At 54.8% G+C, this 24,144-nt stretch overlaps 2 protein-coding genes and 1 pseudogene across 8 annotated transcripts in view; 2 read left to right on the forward strand and 1 right to left on the reverse strand.

Annotated features, from left to right (window-relative positions):
* The window catches only part of LHFPL4 (LHFPL tetraspan subfamily member 4), a 64,803-nt gene extending 62,710 nt beyond the window's left edge, over window positions 1-2,093 (reverse strand). For both annotated transcript variants that reach the window (XM_067539998.1, XM_067539988.1), the window contains exon 1: window positions 1,688-2,093. In XM_067539998.1, the coding sequence (XP_067396099.1) occupies window positions 1,688-2,093 (406 nt within the window). The remainder of the gene's footprint in view (window positions 1-1,687) is intronic.
* Window positions 2,094-15,111: 13,018 nt separating this feature from the next.
* Window positions 15,112-15,923, forward strand: LOC137149319 (corrinoid adenosyltransferase MMAB pseudogene; annotated as a pseudogene).
* A 3,802-nt stretch (window positions 15,924-19,725) lies between these two features.
* MTMR14 (myotubularin related protein 14) overlaps window positions 19,726-24,144 on the forward strand; it is a 57,992-nt gene continuing 53,573 nt past the window's right edge. For 4 of the 6 annotated variants that reach the window (XM_067540545.1, XM_067540572.1, XM_067540563.1 and 1 more), the window contains exons 1-2: window positions 19,726-19,915; window positions 20,393-20,541. In XM_067540545.1, coding sequence (XP_067396646.1) covers window positions 19,787-19,915; window positions 20,393-20,541 — 278 coding nt within the window. In that variant the 5' untranslated portion in view covers window positions 19,726-19,786. The remainder of the gene's footprint in view (window positions 19,916-20,392; window positions 20,542-24,144) is intronic. The other 2 variants (XM_067540536.1, XM_067540553.1) reach the window with 2 other exon arrangements.

A 24,144-nucleotide genomic window follows, 5' to 3' on the forward strand; every position in this document is an offset into this window, starting at 1 on the left:
TCCCATTAGATGAACAGTTGAAAGGTACCAAGAGCATTAATACACCTTCGCTCACTGCCTCGGGTGCCTGGGCTGAGACAAACTTGCTGTGAAAACATGAGGGTTTAGCCAGAACGGCTCCCAAAGATTGTTCAGAATGGAATGCACTCAGTCCTCAGCTGGGTTGCTGTATCCTGTCCTTCCTGGGACCAATGATGGAGTCCCTCCATGCAGAGGCTCTGGTTCATGCAGAATGCAGCTGGCTGCCTCCCCCAGGGCCGAAGCCAACACCAGCCCATGCCTCTATGCCCTGCTTCCTCCTCTGCCCCCAGACTGCTTCTGCTGCCACTTCAAGGGCTTGATCCTGGTTTTCAAAGCCATTAATGGATCAGGCCGAGCATTTCCAGCCATGTCCCATCACTGCAGCTGCACTCGGAAAGCCAGGCCACAGGGCATTGACTTTTGCTTCCTGCGAGGGCTAGACTGCACCAGTCTGACAAGCCAGAGGCTGCAGCGGGACCCCAGGCCAGGACTGAGAGGGGCGGGAGGGACAGGGAGGTTCAGCGGACGTCCAAGCAGAGTCTTCCACCCTGGAGGGAAGGGAGCAGATGCAGAGCCCATGGGGCCCCCTCTGCAGCTGGAAGGCCCGGTGCCATAAAGCAGAGATTTATTCAGGCCTGAAAGCAGGGGTCCCTCTAAATCCGCTTTTTGTCTCAGCTTTTACTCAGCCTCTGCTGGACTACGGTAAAGGAAGGACAGGGTCCAGTGAGGCTGTCTTGCTAATGCCTGGGCGTCTGCAGGGTGGGGTATCTCACCGTTGCCAGCGCAGGGCGGGTGGGGGTGAGGGCACTGTCTTGCCAGTCCTTGGGCCCCTGCAGGGTGGGGCTGGGCTGTCTGGCCAGTGCCCTGCTGGGTCCCATCTGCCTAGCGCCTGGGCCGCCGTGAATTGCTGTAGACATTCATAACTGGGCTGCACGGGGATGAGCCGGAAGGGGCGAGGGCTGCTCGGGGTCCCTCCTGCACAGGGGCCGGGCCTGGGAGCTCAGCGCGATCCCGGGTTGCGGCTCCTGGAGCCATTTCCCTGCAGGGACCAGAACTGAAGGATCTTCCTCCCGCGGCTCCATGTCCTGGGCTCCCTGCCCACTCGGCCTCCGGGGCCCAGCCGGCCCGGCTCTGTGCTACCCCCGGCGGGCGTGCCGCGGTCCGAGCAAGGAGCGGGATTTCCCCGCTCCGGCTCCTGTGGCCAGGCGCGCCCGCCCTGCTGCACCATGGACAGCGCCGGGGACAGCCGGGCCAACCCCCGCGGCGGGACCGCTGCCAGTGGTCCGGAGCCTGGGCTCGCAGCTCCCCGGGAAGCGGTGACTCGGGGGACGCTGACACTGGACGTGCGGCCCGTCCTCCATACCCAGCCTGAAAGGGCAGCTGGAGCCGAGCGCGCACAGGGCGCCCGCTGAGACCGAAACCAGCCCTGCTCCCAGGGGAGATCCCGGCTCCCAGCACTGAGCCAGACACAGCCCCGCCCGGCTCTGCCCCTGCCCGGCCCGGCTCTGCGCCCTGCCCGGCTCTGCGCCCTGCCCTCTCCTGACATGCCCACACAGCCGCGCGGCCTGCAGCCCGGGAGCCCGCCTGCCCCAGGCCTACCCGGCTCTGCTCGGGACCCTCCCCCATGCCTGGAGCCCCGGGAGCCGGCCGAGGCGCGGCTGCCCACCTGCCAGCAGCTGCATCCAGGCGCAGATCTTGTAGACCGTGGCGGTGTTGCAGAAGAAGAAGAGCGCGAAGCAGGTGATGCAGCCCAGGATCAGCACCATGGAGAGCAGCACGAAGAAGGAGGCCGCCTTGAAGGCGCCCGAGGGGATGGTGCTGAAGTCGGCGAAGGAGCCGCGGCAGGCGAGCTCGCGGCTGGCCAGCCCGCTGCCCACGCAGTAGTGGAAGAGGCCGAAGTAGCCCGGCTTGGGCGTGTTGACGCTGTCCCCGATCCAGTAGGGCTGGATGAAAACCACCACGTTGATGATGGCGAAGCAGATGGTGAAGATGGCCCAGAGCACGCCGATGGCGCGCGAGTTCCGCATGTAGTTGTCATGGTACAGCTTGGAGGCCTCCTGCGAGGGCAGCATCCTGCCCGGGCGCGGGCGCGGGGCGCAGGAGCGGGGCCGGGCGCGGGAGCGGGGCGCAGGAGCGGGAGCGGAGCGCAGGAGCAGCGCCGGGCGCGCAGGAGCAGGAGCGGGGCGCAGGAGCGGAGCGGGGCCGGGCGCGCAGGAGCGGGAGCTGGGCGCAGGAGCGCGGCCGGGCGCGCAGGGCAGCAGCGGCTAGGCGGAGGGGAGATGCCCCGGGAGGGGCTGCTGCGCGGAGCGTGCGCCCGGGGGGTGGCCTGCGCGGGGCCAGGCCATGGGGCGGAGGCTGCGGACCGGGAGCCCTAGACGCGCCCGCTCGCTCCCAGCAGCCGCGACTCCATCTTTGCTGCCGCCTCCCTGCTCCTGCGCGCGGCGCGCTCCCGCGGCGGGGCGCGCTCCCGCGGCAATGCAGAGCAGGGAGCGGGAGGGGGTCCGTGTCCCGGGCAGCCCCGGGCTCTGCGCCAGGCCCCCAGCCCGCGGCCGGCCCTGGGCATCCCGCCCCCAAGGGCCCGGGGCTCCCCAGGCCCCTTCCTCGCTAGGGCGCAGCGGCCGGTCTGCGCCCGCGCCCCCCGGGGCCGGACCGGGCCCGCTCGTTCAGTGGGGGTGGGAGGAAGGGGTCTGCGTGGGGTCCCCGGCCCCGGCCTCGGCCCCGCTCCGCCCTGCCGGGCCGGCCCCCTGCGCCCCGCCCCGCGACCCCGGGTCCGCTCCCTGCTCGCCCCATCGCCAGTGCCCTGGGGTGGGGATTCCCCTGCCGGGGAGAGGCAGCAGGGCCGAGAACCGGACCAGGAATCCCCACTCGGGGGGCGAAGGAGGCAGTTTCTGCGCGGGGCTGCAGGGTCCGAGCCTCTTTCCCCTCGCTGCCGGCTTGGGATCCAGGCTTGGGATCCAGGGAGGCGCCGCTTGGCCAGGCCCTGCAGCTCCCTGCTCCCCGCCCTGCTGCTGGGGGGTGAGGCCTGGCTCCCAGTAGGTGGGGGGGGGGCTGAGCTGGGGCATGCTCCTGCAGCTCAGGAGGACCCGTGAGAAATGTCACCACAGCTGGGGGTCTCCCTGCCCCCTTCCTTCAGAGCAAGGCCTGACCTGGGCCTGCCAGCGGAGGGGCTCTGCCCTGCCCTCAATGCTGCTCCCAGGCAGCGCTGGGGGTGTGGGGGGGTACACTGCAGGAGGTACCACACTAACACTGCCACTAACTGCAGGTCCTGCTGCCAGCTCTGGTCTCCAGACAGCTGCAGCCTGCAGCACCCTGCCCTAGCGCTGAAAGCTGTTGACTGCACTAGCCCCCTTCGCTGCCGAGCTTCGGATGCCGTCAGGCACTCACTGGTGGAAACCCATGGCTGGGCTATACCGCACAGGCTGCCTGCAGCCCCGGTGTGTGAGGAAGACTGGAGCAGTGCTTCAATTGGGCCAGGGCTTGCCAGGACTGAGCCCCAGCACCCCTAGGCTTAGGACTTCATACTCCAGCACCTCGGGGCTTGCCATGTCAGTTATGAACACAAGAACACTGCTTGAGCCCCGGCACCACTTTCATACACATTACGCACTGGACTGGGGTCATCCAGGGCATCTCCACAAGCCAGGAAGTGCTGTGCCAAGGGGCCTTGGAAAGGTCAGTGCACTGCTCAGTTGCCCAGACAGCCTTTGCAGAGGCTCAGGATGGAGCCCGGCTTGGTGGTCAAGCCGCCGTCTCCTAGGGGAGTCTCAAGCACCCCCCCATGGCCCCGACACAAGAGGGGTCCTACTGACGGCATTACAAGTCCTAACGCGATTGAATGGAGCAAAGAGAAATGTAGGTGGAATTTCAGGGAAATGGGCCCTGAGCTGGATCAGGGGGAAGAACTGTCACCCCAAGGCCAGCAATGGGAGCTCCACTGCATGTCCTTTAAGAGACTGGATCAAGTCCCAGAAACTGTCCTGCAGGGAGCAGCGTTGCTCTATTTCCTGTGCAGGGACAGGCAAAGTGCTGCATGTAGAATCATAAAAGAATCATAGAAGATGAGGTTTGGAAGAGACCTCAGGAGGTCACATCTAGTCCAATGCCTGCTCAAAGCAGGACCAGCCCCAGCTAAATCATCCCAGCCAGGGCTTCGTCAAGCCAGGCCTTAAAAACCTCTAAGGACAGAGAGTCCCCCACCTCCCCAGGTAACCCATTCCAGTGCTTCACCACCCTCCTGGGGAAAAACCTTTTCCTAATGTCCAACCTAGACCTTTCCCACTGCAACTTGAGACCATCGCTCCTTGTTCTGTCATCTGCCACCACTGAGAACAGCCTAGCTCCATCCTCCCTGGAACCCCCTTTCAGGTAGTTAAAGGCTGCTATCAAATCCCCCCTCATTCTTCTCTTCTGCAGACTGAACAAGCCTGGTTCCTTCAGCCTCACCTCATAAGTCTTGTGCTCCAGCCCCCTAATCATTTTTGTTGCCCTCTGCTGGACTCTCTCCAATTTGTCCACATCCTTTTTGTAGTTGCAGGGGGGGGGGGGGAGCCCAAAACTGGACACAATACTCCAAATGCGACCTCACCAATGCCGAATAGAGGGGAATAATCACTTCCCACATCCTGCTCGCAATGCCCCTACTAATGCAGCCCAATATGCTATTAGCCTTCTTGCCAACCAGGGCACACTGCTGACTCATATCCAGCTTTTTATCCACTGTTACCCCCAGGTCCTTTTCTGCAGAGCTGCTGTCTAGCTCGTTGGTCCCCAGTCTGTAGCTGTGCATGGGATTCTTCCACCCTAGGTGCAGGACTCTGCACTTGTCCTTGTTGAACCTCATCAGATTTCTTTTAGCCCGATCCTCCAGTTTGTTTAGGTCCTTCTGTATCCTACCCTGGAAGGTAGGGATATCTTCCACTCCCCCCAGCTTAGTGTCATCTGCAGACTTGCTGAGGGTGCAATCTACCCCATCCTCCAGATCATTAATGAACGTATTGAACAAAACTGGGCCCAGCACCGACCCCTGGAGCACTCCGCTTGTGACCGGCTGTCAGCTAGACATAGAGCCATTGATCACTACTCATTGAGCCAATGATCTAGCCAGTTCTTGATCCATTTTATAGTCCATTCATCCAACCCATACTTCTTTAACTTGCTGATAGGAATACTGTGGGAGACTGTATCAAAAGCTTTGCTAAAGTCAAGGTATATCACATCCTCCGCTTTCCCTACATCCACAGAGCCAGTCACCACTTCATAGAAAGCAATCAGGTTGGGCAGGCATGACTTGCCCTTGGTGAATCCATGCTGACTGTTCCTGATCACCTTCCTCTCCTCCAAGTGCCTCAGGATGGATTCCTTGAGGTCCTGCTCCATGATTTTTCCAGGGACTGAGGTGAGGCCAACTGGTCCACATGGTGGAATAGGACTTGGCCTTTTCCGAGTTGTATCATTCTATTGCCAAGCCCTGGGCAGTGCACCTGGTCTTTTACCTGCACAATTTAGGGCTCTCAACCCTGCCCTCTCTTTTGGGTACTCGGGGAGTAAGGGATCCAACTTTACCCCTCCATGGGCTCAGGGCTAACCCCCATTCCCGGTGGACTCAGGGATCTACAGGTCTGCAGGGCCTTTTCCCAGTAAAAGGGCCTTACACAGTAATATCCTGAACCTCTGTTTATTAACAGTTACCAAAACAGAACAGACACACTAAGCATACAGTGCTCACCACTCCTGACTATGCAGGTGATCTGCCCCCTCCTGGCCAGGTAAGCTCCTGTTGCTGCTGCTCGGCATGGTCATGGGTATTCTGGCAGCTTTAATCTTGAGCTGTGCTATGTCCTGGAGGTGAGTTCTTCTCTCATTTCTTCTTGGACCCCAGTGTTTATAGTGAAACTTGAGTCCTGCCTCTTTGTATGTTAGCCAATTATTTTTACTTAACTCTTCTTTAATCAATCAGACCCCACCACCTCACTTGGTTCCAATCTTGCAAAATTAGTTATGCAACAGCCAGACTCAAGTAAAGGATCAGACAGAGACCATCCAGATGAACAATAGGGAAGGAGGGGCCATAAAGGCAAAACAATAGAGAAGTGTAGATTTCCCAATCACAGCTGTTGATAAGTGGTTTCTTGCCAGACAGAATGCTATTGGACAAAGTTTTCTTTAAACAGCTTGAGGTCTGTTTCTTTATCTGGTGGTGGTAGGTATCATTAGGACAGGAACGCCTTCTTAACAGCCTGATATTACATTGTTTTGGTGCAATTTTGATGGAACATGAAACTGTGACTCTGCAACTTAGCTCATGGCTTCTGTCTTTACTGCAGAAGAAGGCCTCAGACCTGACAGTCTGGTTCAAAAAGATTTAGATACATTCATGGAGGACAGGTCCATGGATGGCTATTAGCCATGATGGTCAGAGACGGAACTCCATGCTCTGGGTGTCCCTAAACCTCCAACTGCCAGAAGCTGGGACTGGACAACAGGGGATGTCAAAACTGCATTTAAAATTGCCCTGTTCTATTCATTCCCTTTGAAGTCTCTGGCAATGGCTGGCCACTGTCGGAAGACAGGATACGAGGCTACATGGACCGTTAGTCTGACCCAGTATGGCTGTTGTGATGTTCTAATGAAACACCCACTTACACTGGTCTAGTCCGGGTGCCACGCTGCGTCTATTCCCGCTGTGTACTGTGTCAGAACAGCCAGGGCTGCTGGGTGGTATCAGTCACAGGGGGGTGAATGCGCGGCCCAGGATCCAGGTAGCACAATACAGTCCTGACCACATCCCCCTTTCCCATAGCTCCTGGAGCAAGGAGGGTGTGTGCTATATGAACCCCTGCCCTATGCCAGGTCTGCACCATCACACAATCCCCCATAACTCTTTGCTGTGGATTGAGTCTCCCCGGGCCATTCACACAGCTCTCACTGCCCAATCTGACTCTATGATCTTAATCTCTTCTGGCATCTTTACATTAAAAACGATACAAACTAGGACAGGCAACAAATGGGACCTTGGACAACAGAAGGGGCTTGGACTCAGCAGAGCATGTTCCTCGGTTACTCTGAGTTCTGCGTAACAAAGGGCCTGTCTTCCCAGGGTTTCTGTCAGTGTTTTGTATTTATTTTCTGTACAAAGTATTTTACTTTGCCATGGTTTTATTTTCTTTAAGTGCTCCTGCTGTTTGGATGGTATCAAGTGCTTGGCCTAAAGCAGCCACTGGGAATCCCACTGACTAAACATGATCAGTGACACGAAGCATTCAGTTCACATCCTCCGAGCGAGCGCTTCTCCATTGTCTCTGCTATGTACAGCAGAGCTATTTATACACGGACTGTGTTCTTAGTGACTTTCCACCAGCGTAAAACACAATTTTCCTACAGTAAAAGGGAATGAGCCAACCCCTCCTGATTTACCCGACCCTGAGAATGTTAGAACCACGGTCCCCTTATTAACCACATCAGGTAGACATTTATGTACATTTCTCGAAGCTCATTTCACAGTGAGGCTCATCCGCCATGCAGGGAGAGTCAGAAGCTGGTCCAGGAGCCTGTCAGCGCAGGCAGCAGAGGAGGCTGGGGAGAGAGGAAGCTCGGGTCTGAAAGAAGATAGGGCACTCTGCATGGCTCATTTGACCTGTTCCAACTCTGGCGATTCGTCCTGTCTCCTTGAATCCTTGCTGCTGTTTCAGCTGGATGCAGGATTCTTGTGCATGGCTGTTGGTCTAAACTGCAGCACGCTGTTAAGCAGCTGACATGTTTCCATATGGCTTTTGGGGGTTGGGGAGAGTCATTTCTCCTGTGCACAGGATCTGCTGTTTCAGGGGTCACTGGGACCTGGGATCAGAGGGTCTCATGTTTGAGATTTCCCGTGATTTCCTGAATTCCACATCTATTTTGATTTCCTGATTTCCTGAATTCCACATCTCACTTATTTTGTCTTTATGAACCTTGCCAGGTCACAGCCTTCCTGCAGAAAGAGGAGTACTTAGCCAATGCTGGTGCTGCTCCCCCCATCCCCTGTGGTGAGAGCAGGAAAGTTACCAGAAACATTTAGGGGAGAGCTCAGAATGATTCACAAAGTCCACTGGAAATCTGTGTTGAGGAAACATTTCTCTTAATTCCAGCAGAATATTTTTTTAAATGTTAAATGTTCAAATGCTTGTCCTGCCCCTGCACCAGTGGCTGGCGGTCTGCCTTGGCGACTGGGAATGGGATTGTGCTGCCACAGGCCATTGGAAAGGGAATTCCCTACATTAGCACTGAGGTCTCAGGTTCGCCACTCCTGTCTATGTCACTGGGTTCCTTTCTGGCTGACAGGGACGATAGAAATGAAGTCATTGGGATTCCTGGCATTTTACTGGATGCTTGTAAGTTCTGGATAAAGTGGGGAGAGAAAGGTCAGGGTAGCCAAGGCAGTACACAGCAGGGGCCCAGTCCTGCACTGCTGGAAGTCCTTGGGAGTCCTGAGTATGCGAGGTTTGCAGGGTCAGGCTCCAGCACATCACACTGTGCATATACAATGGCATTCACCAGACTTACGGTGGGGAGAACTGACAGGCCACGAGCAGGTCTCCACAGGTGCCCAGATAGGTGCCTGATTGGGAAGCAGGGACCTAAGGACATGCAAAGGTGGGCTCTGATTGGCTGCAGGGCCCAGATGAGAGCTGGGATATAGATGGGCCATTGTGAAGCAGTGACGCTTGGAGCAGCCGCCACTGGAGGCAGTCGTTTTATATGGCAAGGAGTCAGCATGCTGGAAATAGTCACACGGGAAACCACCAAATGCTTATTTAACCACAAATTCCTGTATGCAATCCAAAGGCCACTAAACGTGCTGAAAAAGCCTCACTAATAAGCAATGTAGTCCAACCAAACAGTAACAAACCCTTTATAAGCATTGGATCAAAATACTGACAAACGGGCTACACCCATAGTGCTTAGACCCACATTGGTCAGCTCCAGCGCGGTCAGGCAGGTATTAGCAATGGGCCCGTTAAGAGTTTACTTTTTATCCCCTTTAACAATTACTGACTGTAGCTAAAAATCAATTGGAGACAGTTCATCCTTACTTCCAGTCTTCATCCAGAGACTATTTATAACCACCTTTCTTCCCAGGGCCTTTCCTCCCCAGCTGCTCGGTGCCCACCAGTTTTCCTATTGCACCTGGGTGTATGTACGCTTTAACACCAGCGTGTGGGTTGGGAAAGGCTGTGCGGGCTCATTTTAAGACAGATTTTCTTTGACTTATTTAAAGCTATCTGCACTCATCCCTGCTAGTCAGAGGCCTTCTTTTTAGAAACTTCCCCTTATGTCATTAGTTATTCTTTGAATCAGACGTTCTACCCACTCCATCCCTTCTGGCCTTGTTCCTCACTATTTTCAAGGCCTTCCTTCCACCTGCTAATCAGGGTCTCTCTTTACAACACAGGTATATTTCCTTAAGCAAACGTAAGCTACTCTTACCCTACGAAGGGCATTGTGATGCTGAGCTCTTTGCTGAGCTGTCCTGTGCACTGGAGCCAGGCACCTCCTTGCAGCTCTGCCGTGGTCTCTGAGCTGGATCTGGAGGATCTTCGTGAGGAACGGAATTTAGCTGCTGCAGCACCAGCAGTCCTGCTGCTTTTCCATTTGTGTTTCACAGGGATTATGGCCATGTACAAATAGTGATCTGGGCTCAGGCTATTTCCCACCCCCAGGAGCTCCTTGCTGTTACAGTCCTGTTGGCACCGACAAGGCCCCGGGGGGCGTCATGTGGTACAATGAGAGGCCCTGTGGTGGGGTGTTCGCCTCACACAAGCAGAGCCAGTAAAATAGGATAATTAACCTGATAGGCTGCACCTGGGGAAGAGCCAGAGCTTGAAAGACTGATTGAAGATGGAGCCTTGCAGGGGCGGAATAGAAGGGGCTGGTATAAAGCCAGGAAGCTGGCAGCCGAAGGAAGCTGCAGGGAAGTAGTCTGCAGTCACTCCCTAGGAGGAGGGAGTGTGAGCTGGTAAGCCACAGAGAGGGGAGCCAGGAGCTGTAGGAAGGAGTCCAGGGAAAGAGCACCAGGGTTTGAGGGAGAGCAGGCACTGGAACCCGGAGTAGCGGTGGGCCCAGGTTCCCCTACCAACCCCTGGGGAAGGGATGTGACAGAGAAGGCTGCCTGGCACCATGCGTATGGAAAGACTTTGCTATCCGAGAAGGGGACAATGCATAGTACCTGGCGGGAGGCCCAAGCCATGATGACACAGCACCCGAGGTGCAGCGAGCGGTGATGGTGATGGTGACGGTGTGCAGCAAGCCGCAGAAGGGGTGTCAGACCTGCGTGGAGCTAATCCCTAGACGTGGCAAGGAGGTGTCCTAGTGGTGAGTGGACCACATGATAGGCACTCACAGTGGTACAGGAAACGTTACATTCTCTGTGATGTATGTTTTAGCCCAAATAACATTGTCTGTCTGTCAGAAACCTGCTGTGACCCTGGGTGGTTGGAGCAAGGCGAACTGGGCGGTGGTCCCCTGAAGATGATTGTCAATCAGACCGGGGGGGGGGAAATCACATAATTTCCAGGGTTGTGTGGGTGGCTTCTGGATCTCATACTGGAGATGCTGAGCAACCGATTCCCTGTCGGCTGAGCAGGGATGAGGCGGATGAGGGAGAGAAAAGCCCATGTCAGACTGCAAAGGGGGAGTAGCTGAGGGCTTGGGCAAAGGGGGACAAGAAACTAACCTAACCAAGAGAAAGAGAAAAGAACTTGTAGAGAAAGCGGCCTGCTGGAAAGGCATGTCTGTCCCACAGCAGAGCCAAGTCAGTGAGGAATAAACAGGAACTGGAGACAAAGGGCTTACAGATAGATCAGGAGCCGGGGCTACAATTACCAAGTAACTCCGTTCCTTGCAGCAGCACTGGGAAATCCAGTGCCAGGGCAGCCATACAGCACAAGTGGCTTCCCCTAGTTTGCACCTTTTTCCCATGTGGTGCTGCCAATTGGCTGGTTAGCTAGTGCCAGGCCTTGCCGTAGTGAGAGGCAGCTGGAGCGAAGAGACTTCGCTGTCACGATGTATGAGTTGTAACCGTTGCTCCACACACAGTCGATGTTAAAGTTGCAGAGTCAAGCATTCCAAAGTTAGAAAATGCCGGAATGAAGGTCGCTTGTGACCCCAAGTGTGTGCATTATTATTTAGTCTGCACACCATCCAACCCCTCCACTGAGTACAGAATTGTTACTTTACTCCTGGCTGTTTCGGTCTGGGAACTTCACGACTACTGATGAGTGTACGGTGCTAACACCTCCAGGGGGCAGGATGGTATTATTCCCATTTTACAGAGGAGAACTGAGGCAGAGAGATGAAGGCCCAAACTATCAAAAGTGTCCACTGATTCTGAGTGCCCATTGAGAGAGCGAGGACTTGGTTTGACAGACTACCCAGCGTTTTACAGCATGCTGTGTCTTCAGGAGCTGAGCACCAAATTCTGACTCTTCGAATGTTCCATTTGCTCTGTGTTAAATTATGGCCAGAAGCACAGACATTCGAAGAGGGGAGGGGGAATAAATTACCACCCTTCCAGTTACAGTGTTGTAGAGGAACTCTGAAAATATCCTGGCTAGACTGAGTGCCCAATGGAAGGTTATTGGAGCTGAGTGGAACTCAGCAAACGCTACTGGGATCTTCTGGGGAGAGAGCTTTGATTGGCGGGGCACAGCTGAAGAGGTGCAGGTGCCCATGCATGTTTATGGGCACTGGAGGGGAAAGTTGAGACAGAAGATCTTGGGTGCAGCACCAGGACTATTTATCCACAGAGATTGCACAGAATGGGTTACCAGAGTGGGGGGAAGCAAACCTCCCTGTGACAGCGTTCTGGGCCAGGAGCTGACAGTTCCTGTCACTCAAATCCCCACCAATATAGGTTAATTGGGGCCTAGACAGAGGCTTGATTAACAAGTGGAGCCACAATAGAAGGGCTAATTGGAGAGGGACCACCCGCAGCAGCTGGGAGCAGATAAACAGAGAGAAAGGAAATGGGGGAGGGGTGAAGAGCCTGAAGGAAGGCAGAGCTGACTGCAAGTACTGCTCCCTGCCCCTCAGAAGCAATATGAGCAATAATTGAGGCTGGGTCCCACAGACCACAGCCTGATTCCTCTCCACAGCTGTCCTTTCTGTGCACTGAATGGGGGGATCCTGTGGAAAATATAACATGGGATCGTGTTATTAAAATGATGTTCTGCGCGTGCACAGGGGCAGGTTGTGCAGGGACCTGTAAATCTGGCATCTGCTAGTGCTTGACTTTGTAAACCCAACATCTTTTAATTTGGTTTTTAAAATTTAATTTCCTACATTTTTTTAAAAAGCAAATTGAACCCACAAGTTCTTGAGGAATCAGACTGGCTCCCTGCCCAGGGGGGATCATCAGCAGGGTGGGATCTTAGATCCACAGCACAGGAGTAAGTGAAAGTAGTTGTAGGCTTCTTCTCTCTGTGTGGGTTGGCTACTAGAGGAGGCTGAGACACACGCTTCGCCAGTGGGTTTCACAGCTCTGGGCAGACAGCAGAACAGCGCTAAGATGCAGAATCCTGGATTCTGTTCCAGGTTCTGGAGGAAGCGTGGCTAGTGGTTACAGACCCTCCTTTTCCTGGCTATCCTGCATTCCAGTCAGGCGGCTTCTCCCTTTTCCTCCAGCTGCATGGACACCAAGAGGGGCAGCACTGAGAACACAGGAGGGAGGGTTTCTCTGCTCTCGGTTCTGGTACCCACCAGCCAGGAGGAGCAAAGCAGGACTTTCCTTACGTATCTCTACAGCCCAGGCCTGGAATATGCTCAGTGCAGACAGAAGCTTTGGAGAATTTAGCTGGGACACTCCGACAAGCTGCTACGGAGCGTGTACAAATGGAGATTTTTCAGAGGCTAATAATTTGGATGTGGATCCCCCCCCACCCCAAGAATTGCGAAAGGCACATCTCTGACACAAAGGTCAACTTACAAATCCTTGCTCCTAGAGCTGCTCAAGTAAATGGTTGTGCAACATTTTTAACTTGGTCAATTTTTCCCGAATCTCATTCCTGGAAACAGATGAACTATTTTTCCTTAAACTTTAAAAAAAATAATATCTGCCTGACCCAGATGCCTGGCATGGGCCCGTCAGCCTGAACAGATAAAGTCTGGCAAAGTTATTGGCAACTGGAAACAGGATCTTAGGGAAAGCGTGAGGCAGCCTCATTTATAAGTGCTGCTTCCAGCCCCACCTGTGGCATGAGGGGAACCCTTTGCACGTGTAGCACTCTTGTGCCGACATCTCTAAGCACTTCAAAGAGATGATGAGTATCGCTGAGTCCCCTTTACATGAAAGTGCAGCACAGAGAAAGGTCAAATGACTTTCCAAAGTCACACAGCAAAACAGTGTCAGAGTCGGGACTAGAACACAGAAGGCCTAACTCCCAGCCCCAGATCCCATCACTAGACCCCACACCTGCCTAGAACCCAGCCTAGAACCCAGCTGTTCTGCCACCCAGACCTTTGCTCAGCTGTCCATTATTCTCCATCGTGTTACTTCCGCAGCACCGTCGGTGTGATGGGCACAGCTGTGAGATGAATTCACACTCCGAGTTGGAATGCCAAGCCAGAGGAAGGGGTGCCTGGTAGCAGGAGGCCTAGGCACAGCTATCATGAGGTTGGGCTGACAGCTGTCCAGTAACTGTACATGCTGGAGGCAAGGAAGTGGAGTCATGGCCAGTAGCTGGAGGTTCCAGAAGCAGTGCGTGACCAGGAGGGGCTTGGAGGAGCAGAGCAAGGTTGAAGGGTTATCAAGAGAAAAAGCTCAGAGAGGTGGGGGAGAGGAGGAGGGAGGGCCAGAGTCTCTGTTGCCCTGCACCTTGCGCTGTCATGTACACCAGTGCAAGCCAGTGGGAATGGCAGCATTTCCCACAAACCTGGCCTTTACTGTGTACGGCACAAATGACGGTACAAGTTGCCGGGCAGCCGGGGATGCCTGAACTGGTGGGAGATGGCAGAGCATGGCGTGAGAATGGGACGGCACTGTGCAGAGCCCGGGCTGGCATCTGGCTCCTGAGAGCTGCCTCCATAAGTAGAGCCCTGAGCAGATACAAATCTGTGGATCCGCATCCGCTGGAATCAACGTTTACCTGACCTGCAACCCGCCCTCCCTCTTTTGGATTTAGCCATAGCCGCACATGGGCTGTTTTACAGCCAGCAGCCTCCCATTAGCCACCCGCCTAACAGCTGAGCAGCTGTTCCGGCTGTGCCCCTGGCTGGCAGCTGCTCCAGCCCTGCCCCAGAAGTCATGGAGGTCCGGACCTTCATGACCATCCGATCCACGATCCGCAACAAATGGTCCGCAGCATGCAGCAGATAGCTGCGGATTTGCAGGGCCCTGTCCATACGTGCGCCCCAGAAAGCTGGGCAGAGTGGCAGAGGGATTGAATCCCTCGCCCCATCTGGTGGCTACATTCAGCGTCCAGGTTTGGGACAGGAGGGAAGAGACAGAAATCTGCACATTAAGCAAGATCCCACCTGCTTCAGGCAGGCTCCAAAACATTCACTGCCAGATTCTCACTCACGCTGTGGCCTTTGCTCTGCTCTGAACGTGTCAGTGGCTTTAACGTGACTGTAAATTACATTGATTCTGCAGGGCAACGTAAAGGGCCCACCACGTGAGAATCGGGTCCTGCACTTCCTGCAGTGCAGTGGGCAGCAAGCGCCATCATGAAGCTGCCACGGTCAGGGGGTGCCACCATGGACAATTGCCCCAGGGAGGGACCTGCACAAACAGCAGAGACTGCCAGGGGATTGAACAGGAGGAGAGGAAAGCGAAGGCTAGAGCTGAGAAAGGGAGAAGGCTCTGCCTGGGAGTGGAGTGCAATGTCCGAGCCGTCTCTTCCGTATCCCAGAGCAGAACTCACCCTCCCTGCAGAGCCTCCTCCCAGGCTGCAGTGCTGTGGCAGTGGTTAGTCAGTACCTGGCCTGTGTCTGGGCAGGGCTTCAGGAGCAATGAAGCACTAGTTGTGTAGCCCTTGTTGAAGGAGTTCCAAGTAACCTGGAACAGCCTGGCTGTGGGGAGGGGACAGCAGCGTGCACCGGAAGAGACAGAAGGTGGGGATGAAACGTTGGCTTGTGAGTAACAGCAGCCTTGGCTGCTGCTTGGCTGACCTGGCTCCCAGACTGCCCGTCTTGGGAGAAGGCAGCAGCGGCCCCACGTCTGCAGGGCTGGGCCAGGGTTGCCGCTGGCTGGTGCTGTGCAGATCGCTCTGGGCCTGGCTGCGGACCCAGGGACACAGTCAGCGGGAAGAGCCAGCCAGCCCAGAGACCAAACCCAAGGCGAGCCGCCTTCCCAAGATTTACACAAGAACAGGAGACAAAGGGTTTTCCAGCGTATACACTGGGGAGAGGCCATCTAGAAGTCAGAGGTCATCAGAGGCCATCTAAAGATGAGCTTTTGGAACAACAGATGAATGAAGTGCTGCTATCGGGGTTGCTAGTGAATTAAGCCAGGAAAGTGGCCACACATTTGTTGAACAACTTCACAAAGTCCAGTGTATGCTGCAGGATGTTAGCCCCAACATTGCAACTCCTCTCTCCGCAGCCAGAGAGGCTCACTTAAAACGAACGTCATTTAGTGAAAAGCCAGTTCTGGAACTGGAGCAGTGGACTGAGAAATATGCAGAGCAATCCCACCTCTGACTGCATTCATTTGCCTTCTGGAGGTAAGAGCAGTGCTGCTCTTCATTTCTCCACAGCTGTCTGCCGGAGAGCAGAGGTGTGCAGCTCCCTCAGTACAAGCAGGAGAGGCAGATGCAAACGTGGCCAAATATTGGCACCGCCATTCCCCAAGGGGCACCTGGGAAACCGTGGGCTGGTCTGAGTTTCATTATACAGCCCATGTAACGTGCTCTCCCTGTCCCCTGCAATGACCTGCACTGCAGCTTCGGGAGGCAGGATCCCAGCACACACTGGGCTGCCCGTTCAGAAATACGTTTCTGTGCCATGTGAGATCCTTCTTGTCGAGTTAACTAACAATCAAAGAATCTAAAGGATGGTTGTTTCTAAAACCTTTTATTTCACCTTCATGCAATATCCCTGCAGTCCTAGCTGGGCCTGTCGGGGAGCTGCGTCCTGCTGCGGCTGCATAGTCTGCAACATTGACTGTGCTGGAGGAGAATCATGCGTGGAGATTTACTGTTAAACAGGCCAGAGGGGGGAGACCTGCAATGTGCCTGAGTCGGGTTGTGATAAAGAGGAGGCTGCAGAATTCCCCAGGGGCTCAGCCAGCATGAGGCAGTCCCCAGTCAACACGATGGGCCCTGGAGCAGGAAACATCCTGGTGTTCAGTAATGGAGTCTGTCCCAGCCCTTGGACACAGCCTCCTTCCCCCGCCCCTGGGGCAGGATGCTAGCTAGCAGTCTCATCTGGGGCTCAGCAGCAGGCATGTGTCTGTGCCTTCTGAAGCCAGCTGACATTGCTCTGCCCCCTGGAGAGCCCCTTCACTGTGAAGTGTAAATGGAGAGAGGCTCTGAGCCCTGGCAGATGTCTGACTGCTCCTGTGCACTGCTGCCTCCTTGCTCTCGCTGGCTGCCCATGCACAGAGTAGGACAAACTCCTGCTTCTTTGCTGCATGTCAGAACCACTTGCTGGAACTGAAGCCTAGTGAGGCATGAAAAGCCTTGACAAAATGGCTCCTCTGACTCCTGCAGGATCCTGTGCCAGGCCTTGCAGCTGTTGAGAGTGTCTGAGTGCCTTTCAGCACAGCTCAGACAAGCCAGAGACAAAGCAGCGGGACAGGTCAGATCTGCCTTGGCATGGAGGCATCACGATGTGAGGTAATTAGATTTCGAGGGGGGGGAGGCTGGAGACTGGGCTGCAAGCCTGCAGAGGGCAGGCACTCTGGCCTCTGGATGAAGTAGTCTGGCAGGCAACATGCTGACGCAGGACAGAGAGAGAATCCCAACCGCTTTGTGTGATGGGGCTGGAGCAGGAGCAGGAGCAGGAGCAGAAGCAGGGATGTACATGATGGCAGCTGCAAGCTCCTAGACCAGCAACACCTTGAGCTCGCTTTCTTTTTAGGTCAAAGCTCTGGGAACAGCAAGCCTGGGGCAGAGCTAATTCTTAGCTTGGTCCAGCCCTTCACAAGGGGTTGTATGAGCGTCACAAAGAGAGAGTACAATACGGACACCTGCCAAGCAGGAAGCATTGGCTCACTGAGACTGGCCGGGACAGGGCTCCCTGGACAAGCCACAGGGAGCTGTGTGGGGTGCAAGAAGGTGCAGAGGGGACAGAGCTGGCATGAAGACCTGGCTGGAGCATGGCAGGCAGGAGGAATCTGCTCAGATACTGGAACTTCCCCTTTAATGGCATGAGGCTTCTTAGGGCCCGACAGGCCCCTTTTCCAGAACTAGTCATTGGTTTCCCTGCATGCATGAAGCCCATGGAAGGCTCCAGGTCCACTCATGTTGCAGTGGGAACCCATTCCTATCTGTGAACACACCAGGAAGGAGGCATGGCTTCCTGGCACTGAACACAAACTGTCCAAGGCCATATTCACTCTCTCCCTTGTGCACACACACTGAACACAAGGGCCTCAGCTTCCAACCTCCAGAACAGGATCAGGCAAGACTGCCCCAGCCAGGAGGTCTATGGCATGTCTATATGCAAGAGTGGTTTATATCAATGTAACCAGTGTAACTAGAGCCCTGTGCAGATACAAAATTTGTATCTGCATCTGACCTGCAAAAATGAGCCGTGAATATGAAGCGGATATCCGTGGACTTGCAGGTCTCTCAGTGTAACTGCACCAGTTACGTCAGGCTACACTGCTGTGCATGTGCTGCTTTAAAATACTTGTTAGCAAAGGATTGCATCCATACAGTGCAGCGTGTATCAATCAACAGAAATGTGTTGCATTGTGTTACCCGAGGTGCCAATTGCTGCTTCAGGTTCAATGCATTCTGGGTAATGTTTGCTGTGTATTGTAGGGTATGTGGCCTGATCTATAGATTATATATATTGATTACTTAGGAATTCCCAGTTATCACTTTGAGGGTTGATAGGATCTTGTCCCAAGATCAGGCCCAGTATGATTCAAATTATTCTATAGTGGAAACCCTGCTGTGCACATCTGTAACACTCACACTGTAGGAACTCTTCTATATTTGCCATAGTTTATCAATACATGGAGCAGTCACAAGCCCCCCAACTCAGAAAGGGAGATAGACACTACGGAATGTGCAGCACCAACGGCCATCATTCGGGCACCTCCCAAGGACTACAGCTCCTTCTCCTACTGCCCCGGGCAGGGTCTAACTTCCATAACGGGGGACGCTGACACCACTGTTTTGATGCATATTCTTTAGGGTTTTTCCTCCTTTGCCTTATTTGTACATCCTCACCTAGTAACGCTGGAGTGTTCATCTCCTGTAGGTTAGTATGTCAGTGATCTCAACCTGTCATCGTACACTTCACTTCCTTAGCATGGCCCGCTTGCGGTTAGGTATCAGCGGAGGCAGCTCACCTTCCTGCTGTGTGTCAATTCCTGGCCCTGACTCTCATGGTTGGACACCTGGACACTGTTCTGGGGTCCAAGTCCCCGAAACGCTCTATTGTCAGCTCCCCCTACGGGGGTTTTCTGCAGGGCTGTGTGTCTGCTCAGAGTTCTAGGCCTGACGCGTTGCTAACTGGCTGAAGGGAATGTCTTACAGGGTGCAGGCGGTGGGTCCCTGCAGAACCGCTGACTGTGACAGCGCTGGAGAGGAAGAAGGGGCGGCAGGGAATGCAGCGAAGGCAGCCAGCCCCCGGGCTGCAGGTCCCCGCCGGAGTCCCGCAGAGCTGGGATTGCGGGGTCACACGCCTGGGATCCCGCCGCTGTGTCCCAGCCACGAACGGATCTGCTCGCCCGGCCACTGCAGTCGCAGTCACACTCACACACACACTCACACACACACACACACGGGTGACCGGCACAGCGAGACGTGCTCCGCCCCCGGCACCGCCCCGTTGTACTGCGGCCCGCCCCGCCCATCGCTGTGTGAGGCAGGCCTTCGGCACGCCCGGCTCCCCGACCGCGGTGTGGGTGTGTGTTGTGGGTGTGTGTGTGTGCAGCTCGGCCAGGCCGGCACCGAACGGCCCAGGGCGGCCGCTGCTCTCCGGCTGCGCGGGGCGCGGCGCTCGGACCCTGCCCCGCCGCGGGAAGGCCGGCACGGCCCCGGCACGGCCCCGCCACGTACAGCGCCGCGCACAGCGGCCAGCCGAGCCGCAGCCGCCGGGGCAGACGGGCTGGGCCGCTCCGGGCTCCGCCTTTCCCGCGGCCCCGCTGACGGCGCCATTTCTCCGTGTCCCCCCCCGCCCCTCAGAGCAGCAGCGGCCCGGCCCGGCTGAGGCGCGGACGGTCGCGCCGCGCACGGCGGGAGCCTATATAGCGCCGGCGGAGGGGGGAGGGGCGCTGCGCACGTGACGGGGCCCGCCCCTAGCCGGCAGGGCAGGGCAGGGCAGGGCAGGGCAGCTTCGCTCGCTCCCGACCACGTGGGGGCGGGGCATGCGCGCGCAGCTATAGCGGGCGCGAGCGACAGGAGGACGGGTGGTATCGTGTCGCCAGGTGATGACGACACGCTAGGGCCCGGAAGGGACGAAACGTCTCTGTCCCCTCTGGGCAGCGGATTGGTTGGGTCCGCAGCGAATTTCCGGTGCGAGTCGCGACCCCGGAAGTGGGAGCGGGGCAGGCGGCAGCCCGGTGGCCGAGTGCGGGCGGGGCCGCGATGGGCCGGGGGCCGTGAGCGGGGCGGGGATGGCGGGGGCCCGGGGCTGCCCCCCGGCGGGCTGCGGGGAGCGGGCGCTGGCCGAGCTGCTGCTCGAGTTCTCCCGGGCGCAGTTTCGGGCCAAGGACGGAGGCGGCGGCACCGGGAGCAGCGCGAAGGTGAGAGCCCGAGCCCCGCCGCGCTTCCCCCCCACCCTCCGCGGGCCGAGCCCGCTCTTCCCCCAGCCCGCGGGGGGCCCCGCTCACCTCCTCCCGCCGCCGGCCCCTGAGAAACCCACCCCGCTTTTGGTCTGGCTGAGAGCCCCGAGAGAGACCGGGCACCCCGCCCCTCCCGGCCGAGCCGGCCTCCTGAGAGACTCTCCCCTGTCCTGTCCTGCCCCCGGCTGTGCCGAGACCGACCTGAGGGACATCCCCTCTGCTCCCCTGGCCTGAGAAACGCCCTGACTCTCCCCTTTCGGGCGGGGATGAAACCCCCGAAAGACACCCAGCCTGCAGCTGGGCCAAGGTCCCGTCAGGGCCACCCCTTCCTGTCTAGGGCAAGGCCGCTGGCGGGGAGTGTAGCAGAGGTGGTGTGTGTCCTGAGGGGAAGGAGCAGCCTGAGCTCCGGCCCCTGAGCTGACTCTCACCCTCCTGCAGGTGGAGAGGATTGAGAAGCGTTGCCTGGAGCTGTTCGGCAGGGACTATTGTTACAGCCTGGTCCAGAATGTGAATGGGGAAATTTGTGGCCACTATCCCCGGCAGATCGTCTTTCTGGAGTATGAGAGCAATGACAGGGAGCGGAACATGTAAGTAACTCCTGCCTCACTCTCCCTCCTTCCTGCCCGGAGAGTTGGTTGCACCAGAGCCATACAAAACTGCCCAAGCCCTGTGTCATCTGCAAGACACAAAGCCGTGGCTTCTAGTTGAGTAGCTCCAACAAGTGACATTTCTGCAGAGGGCTAGCTAGCCTCCCCTTCTTACCTGTATGACTGGGCTCTTGATAGGCAGGAGAAAACTGGAAATGGACTTTTGCAGAGCTATATTTGTGACTGCACTGTCTACTGGATGCATGAACTCCCTGTGTTTAGCGAAATAGGTCACCCGCCTTTTGCCCTACAAAGGATCTGGCTCAGAAATTGGCAACAGGGAGGCTGCTCCATGCTGTTAGGGTACTTTGCTCTGGTCCCTCTCTTTGTGGAGCTCTGCAGTCTTTCTGGCCCTTTTGGAGCAGCTGCAGCTACAAACTCTTGGGCTTTTCTACAAGAGAAAAAATAAGCTAAACTGCTTCAATTTGCAGGATGAGAAAAACAGAATATGTTGTGAGGCACCTTCAGATTCACAACAGTTAAAGGGAGGCTAATTTGTTCAGGTTAAGCTATCTGGTGTAGGTACTGTTGCATCCTTCATGTTTGTGTAGAGATGAACACCCTCTTGGTGTTCAATAAATGTTACTGGACTTTTGACCCTCTTTTGGGGGGGCGAGGCTGAAAGGTAAAGAATAGGGGCAAGGGAGGAGCATGTGGATGGGAGCAGCATGCTGCTGTGAACTGTGGTGTGCCACTGACTGGCGGTAAGAAACCATCATTGTACTTTGGGTTGAGATCATGTCAGATCTCATCACCGAGCATGGTTAGGCTAGCCAGTACTTGGCTGTGAGGTCCTGAAGCAGAAATCACTTGCAGTCAGTCAGCAAGCTGTTCTCTTCATATGTGCAGTGGGCTTGTTATGACTGGTGTCCTAAGTTCCGTGGTATTTGTGCTGCCTCGTCAGATGACTGAAAATTTTCAAATCAGAAAATTACTCAAACTTTTGTAATATAACTTTGGACAATCATTTGCTGATAAAACTTGTTCAGCTTCTGGGATTCATGGATTGCAAACACTACTCCAGAGACACGTGAGCAACATATAATAGCCCAAACTCTCTGCTTTTATTTGCAACGTATTAGTGAATCAGTTTACTATCGTTTGGAAACAATTGGTTTTTGACTTAAGTTATAAAGCTTTTGAAAAGCCTCTGTTTGGCATGTGCAAGAGAACTCTGTCAAATCTGGATGTGAGTACTTCCTGAAATGCACTGTGCCTGCATAGAAAGTTTGGGAAGTGGCCACAGTTGAATGGATAGACTAGACTGGCTGTGCTTTGCAACAGTTACAAGTAAGCATTTGCCTGATTTACTTATTTTCTGGTCTGAAACTTCAGCTTATTTTTCAGGGCCCCCTCTGAAGAACATAAGAATGGCCACATTGTGTCAGACCAACAGTCCATCTAGCCCAGTATCCTGTCTTCCCACAATGGTCAATGCCAGGTGCTTCAGAGGGAATGCACAGAACACGGCAATTATTGAGTGGTCCATCCTCTGTCATCCACTCCCAGCTTCTGGTAGTTGGAGGCTTAGGACACCTGGCACATGGGGGTTGCATCTCTGACCATCTTGGCTAATAGTCATTGATGGACTTTATCCTTCATGAACTTATCCAATTTCTTTTTTAACCCAGTCATAGTTTTGGCCTTCACAGGCCAACGAGTGCCTTTGGCCTGGCAACGAGTTCCACAGGTGGACTATGAGTTGTGTGAAGTACTTCCTTCTGTTTGTTTTAAACCTGCTACCTAATTAATTTCATTGGGGGACCCCTGGCTCATGTGTTATGGGTTAAAACCAAGAAAAGAGAACAGCAGAATACAGACCCGGGACTTCAGAAAAGCAGACTTTGACTCCCTCTGGGAGCTGATGGGCAGCATCCTGGGAGGCTAATATGAGGGGGAAAGGAACCCAAGAGAGCTGGCTGTATTTTAAAGAAACCTTATTGAGGGCACAGGAACAAACCATCCCGATGTGCAGAAAGAATGGCAAATATGGTAGGCGTCCAGCTTGGCTTAACAAAGAAGTCTTTGGTGAACTTAAACACAAAGAGGAAGCTTACATAAAGTGGAAGCTTGGTCAGATGACTAGGGAGAAGTATAAAACTACTGCTCAAGCATGCTGGATTGAAATCAGGAAGGCCAAAACACAATTAGAGTTGCAGCTAGCAAGGAACATGAAGGGTAACAAGAAGGGTTTGTACAGGTATGTTAGCAACAAGAAGAAGGTCAGGGAAAGTGTGGGCCCCTCACAGAATGGGGGCGGCAACTTAGTGACATGACGATGTGAAAAAAGCTGAAGGACTCAATGCTTTTTTTGCCTCTGACTTCACAGACAAGGTCAGCTCTGGGCAGCACAGAATGGGGAGGAGGTGAACAGCTTTCAGTGCTGAAAGAACAGGTGTTAGGACTATTCAGAAAGGCTGGACATGTACAAGTCCATGGGGCCGGATGCAATGCATCCAAGGGTGCTGAAGGAGTTGGCTGATGTGATTGCAGAGCCATTGGCCATTATCTTTGATAACTTGTGGTGATTGGGGGAGGTCCTGGATGATTGGAAAAAGGCGAAAATAGTGCCCACCTTCAACAAAGGGAAGGAGGACGATCTGGGGAACTACAGACCAGTCAGCTTCATCTCTGTCCCAGAAAAATCATGGAGCAGGTCCTCAAGGAATCCATTTTGAAGCACTCAGAGGAGAGGAAGGTGATCAGAAACAGTCAACATGGATTCACCAAGGGCAAGTCATGCCTGACCAACCTCATGCCTTCTATGATGAGATGACTGGTTCTGTGGATATGGGAACAGTGGTGGACGTGATATACCTTGACTTTAGCAAAACTTTTGATACAGTCTCCCACAACTTATCAGTAAGTTTAAGAAGTATGGGTTGGATGAATGGACAATAAAATGGATAGAGAGCTGGTTAGATCATCAAGCTCAATGGAGAGTGATCAACGGCTCAATGTCTAGTTGGCAGCCGGTCACAAGTGGAGTTCCCCAAGGGTCGGTCCTGGCCAGTTTTATTCAACATCTTCATTAATGATCTGGAGGATGGGGTGGATTGCACCCTCAGCAAGTTTGCAGATTACACTAAGCTGAGGGGAGTGGTAGATATGCTGGAGGGCCAGGATAAGATACAGAGTGACCTAGACAAATTGGAGGATTGGGCCAAAAGAAATCTGATGAGGTTCAACAAGGATAAATGCAGAGTCCTGCACTTAGGACAGAAGAATCCCATGCACAGCTACAGACTGGGGACCAACTGGGTAGGCAGCAGTTCTGCAGAAAAGGACCTGGGGGTAACAGTGGATAAGAAGCTGGATATGAGTCAGCAGTGTGCCCTGGTTGTCAAGAAGGCTAATAGCATATTGGGCTGCATTAGTAGGAGCATTGCCAGCAGATCGAGGGAAGTGATTATTCCCCTCTATTCGGCACTGGTGAGGCTGAATTTGTGTCCAGTTTTGGGCCCCCCACAGAGTGAACAAATTGGAGAGAGTCCAGCGGAGGGCAACAAAAATTATTAGGTGGCTAGAGCACAAGATTTATGA

This window comes from Emydura macquarii, unplaced genomic scaffold (assembly GCF_026122565.2).
Source record: "Emydura macquarii macquarii isolate MOO-44397 ecotype Brisbane River unplaced genomic scaffold, CSIRO-AGI_Emac_v2 contig_71, whole genome shotgun sequence".
Taxonomy (NCBI): Eukaryota; Metazoa; Chordata; order Testudines; family Chelidae; genus Emydura; species Emydura macquarii.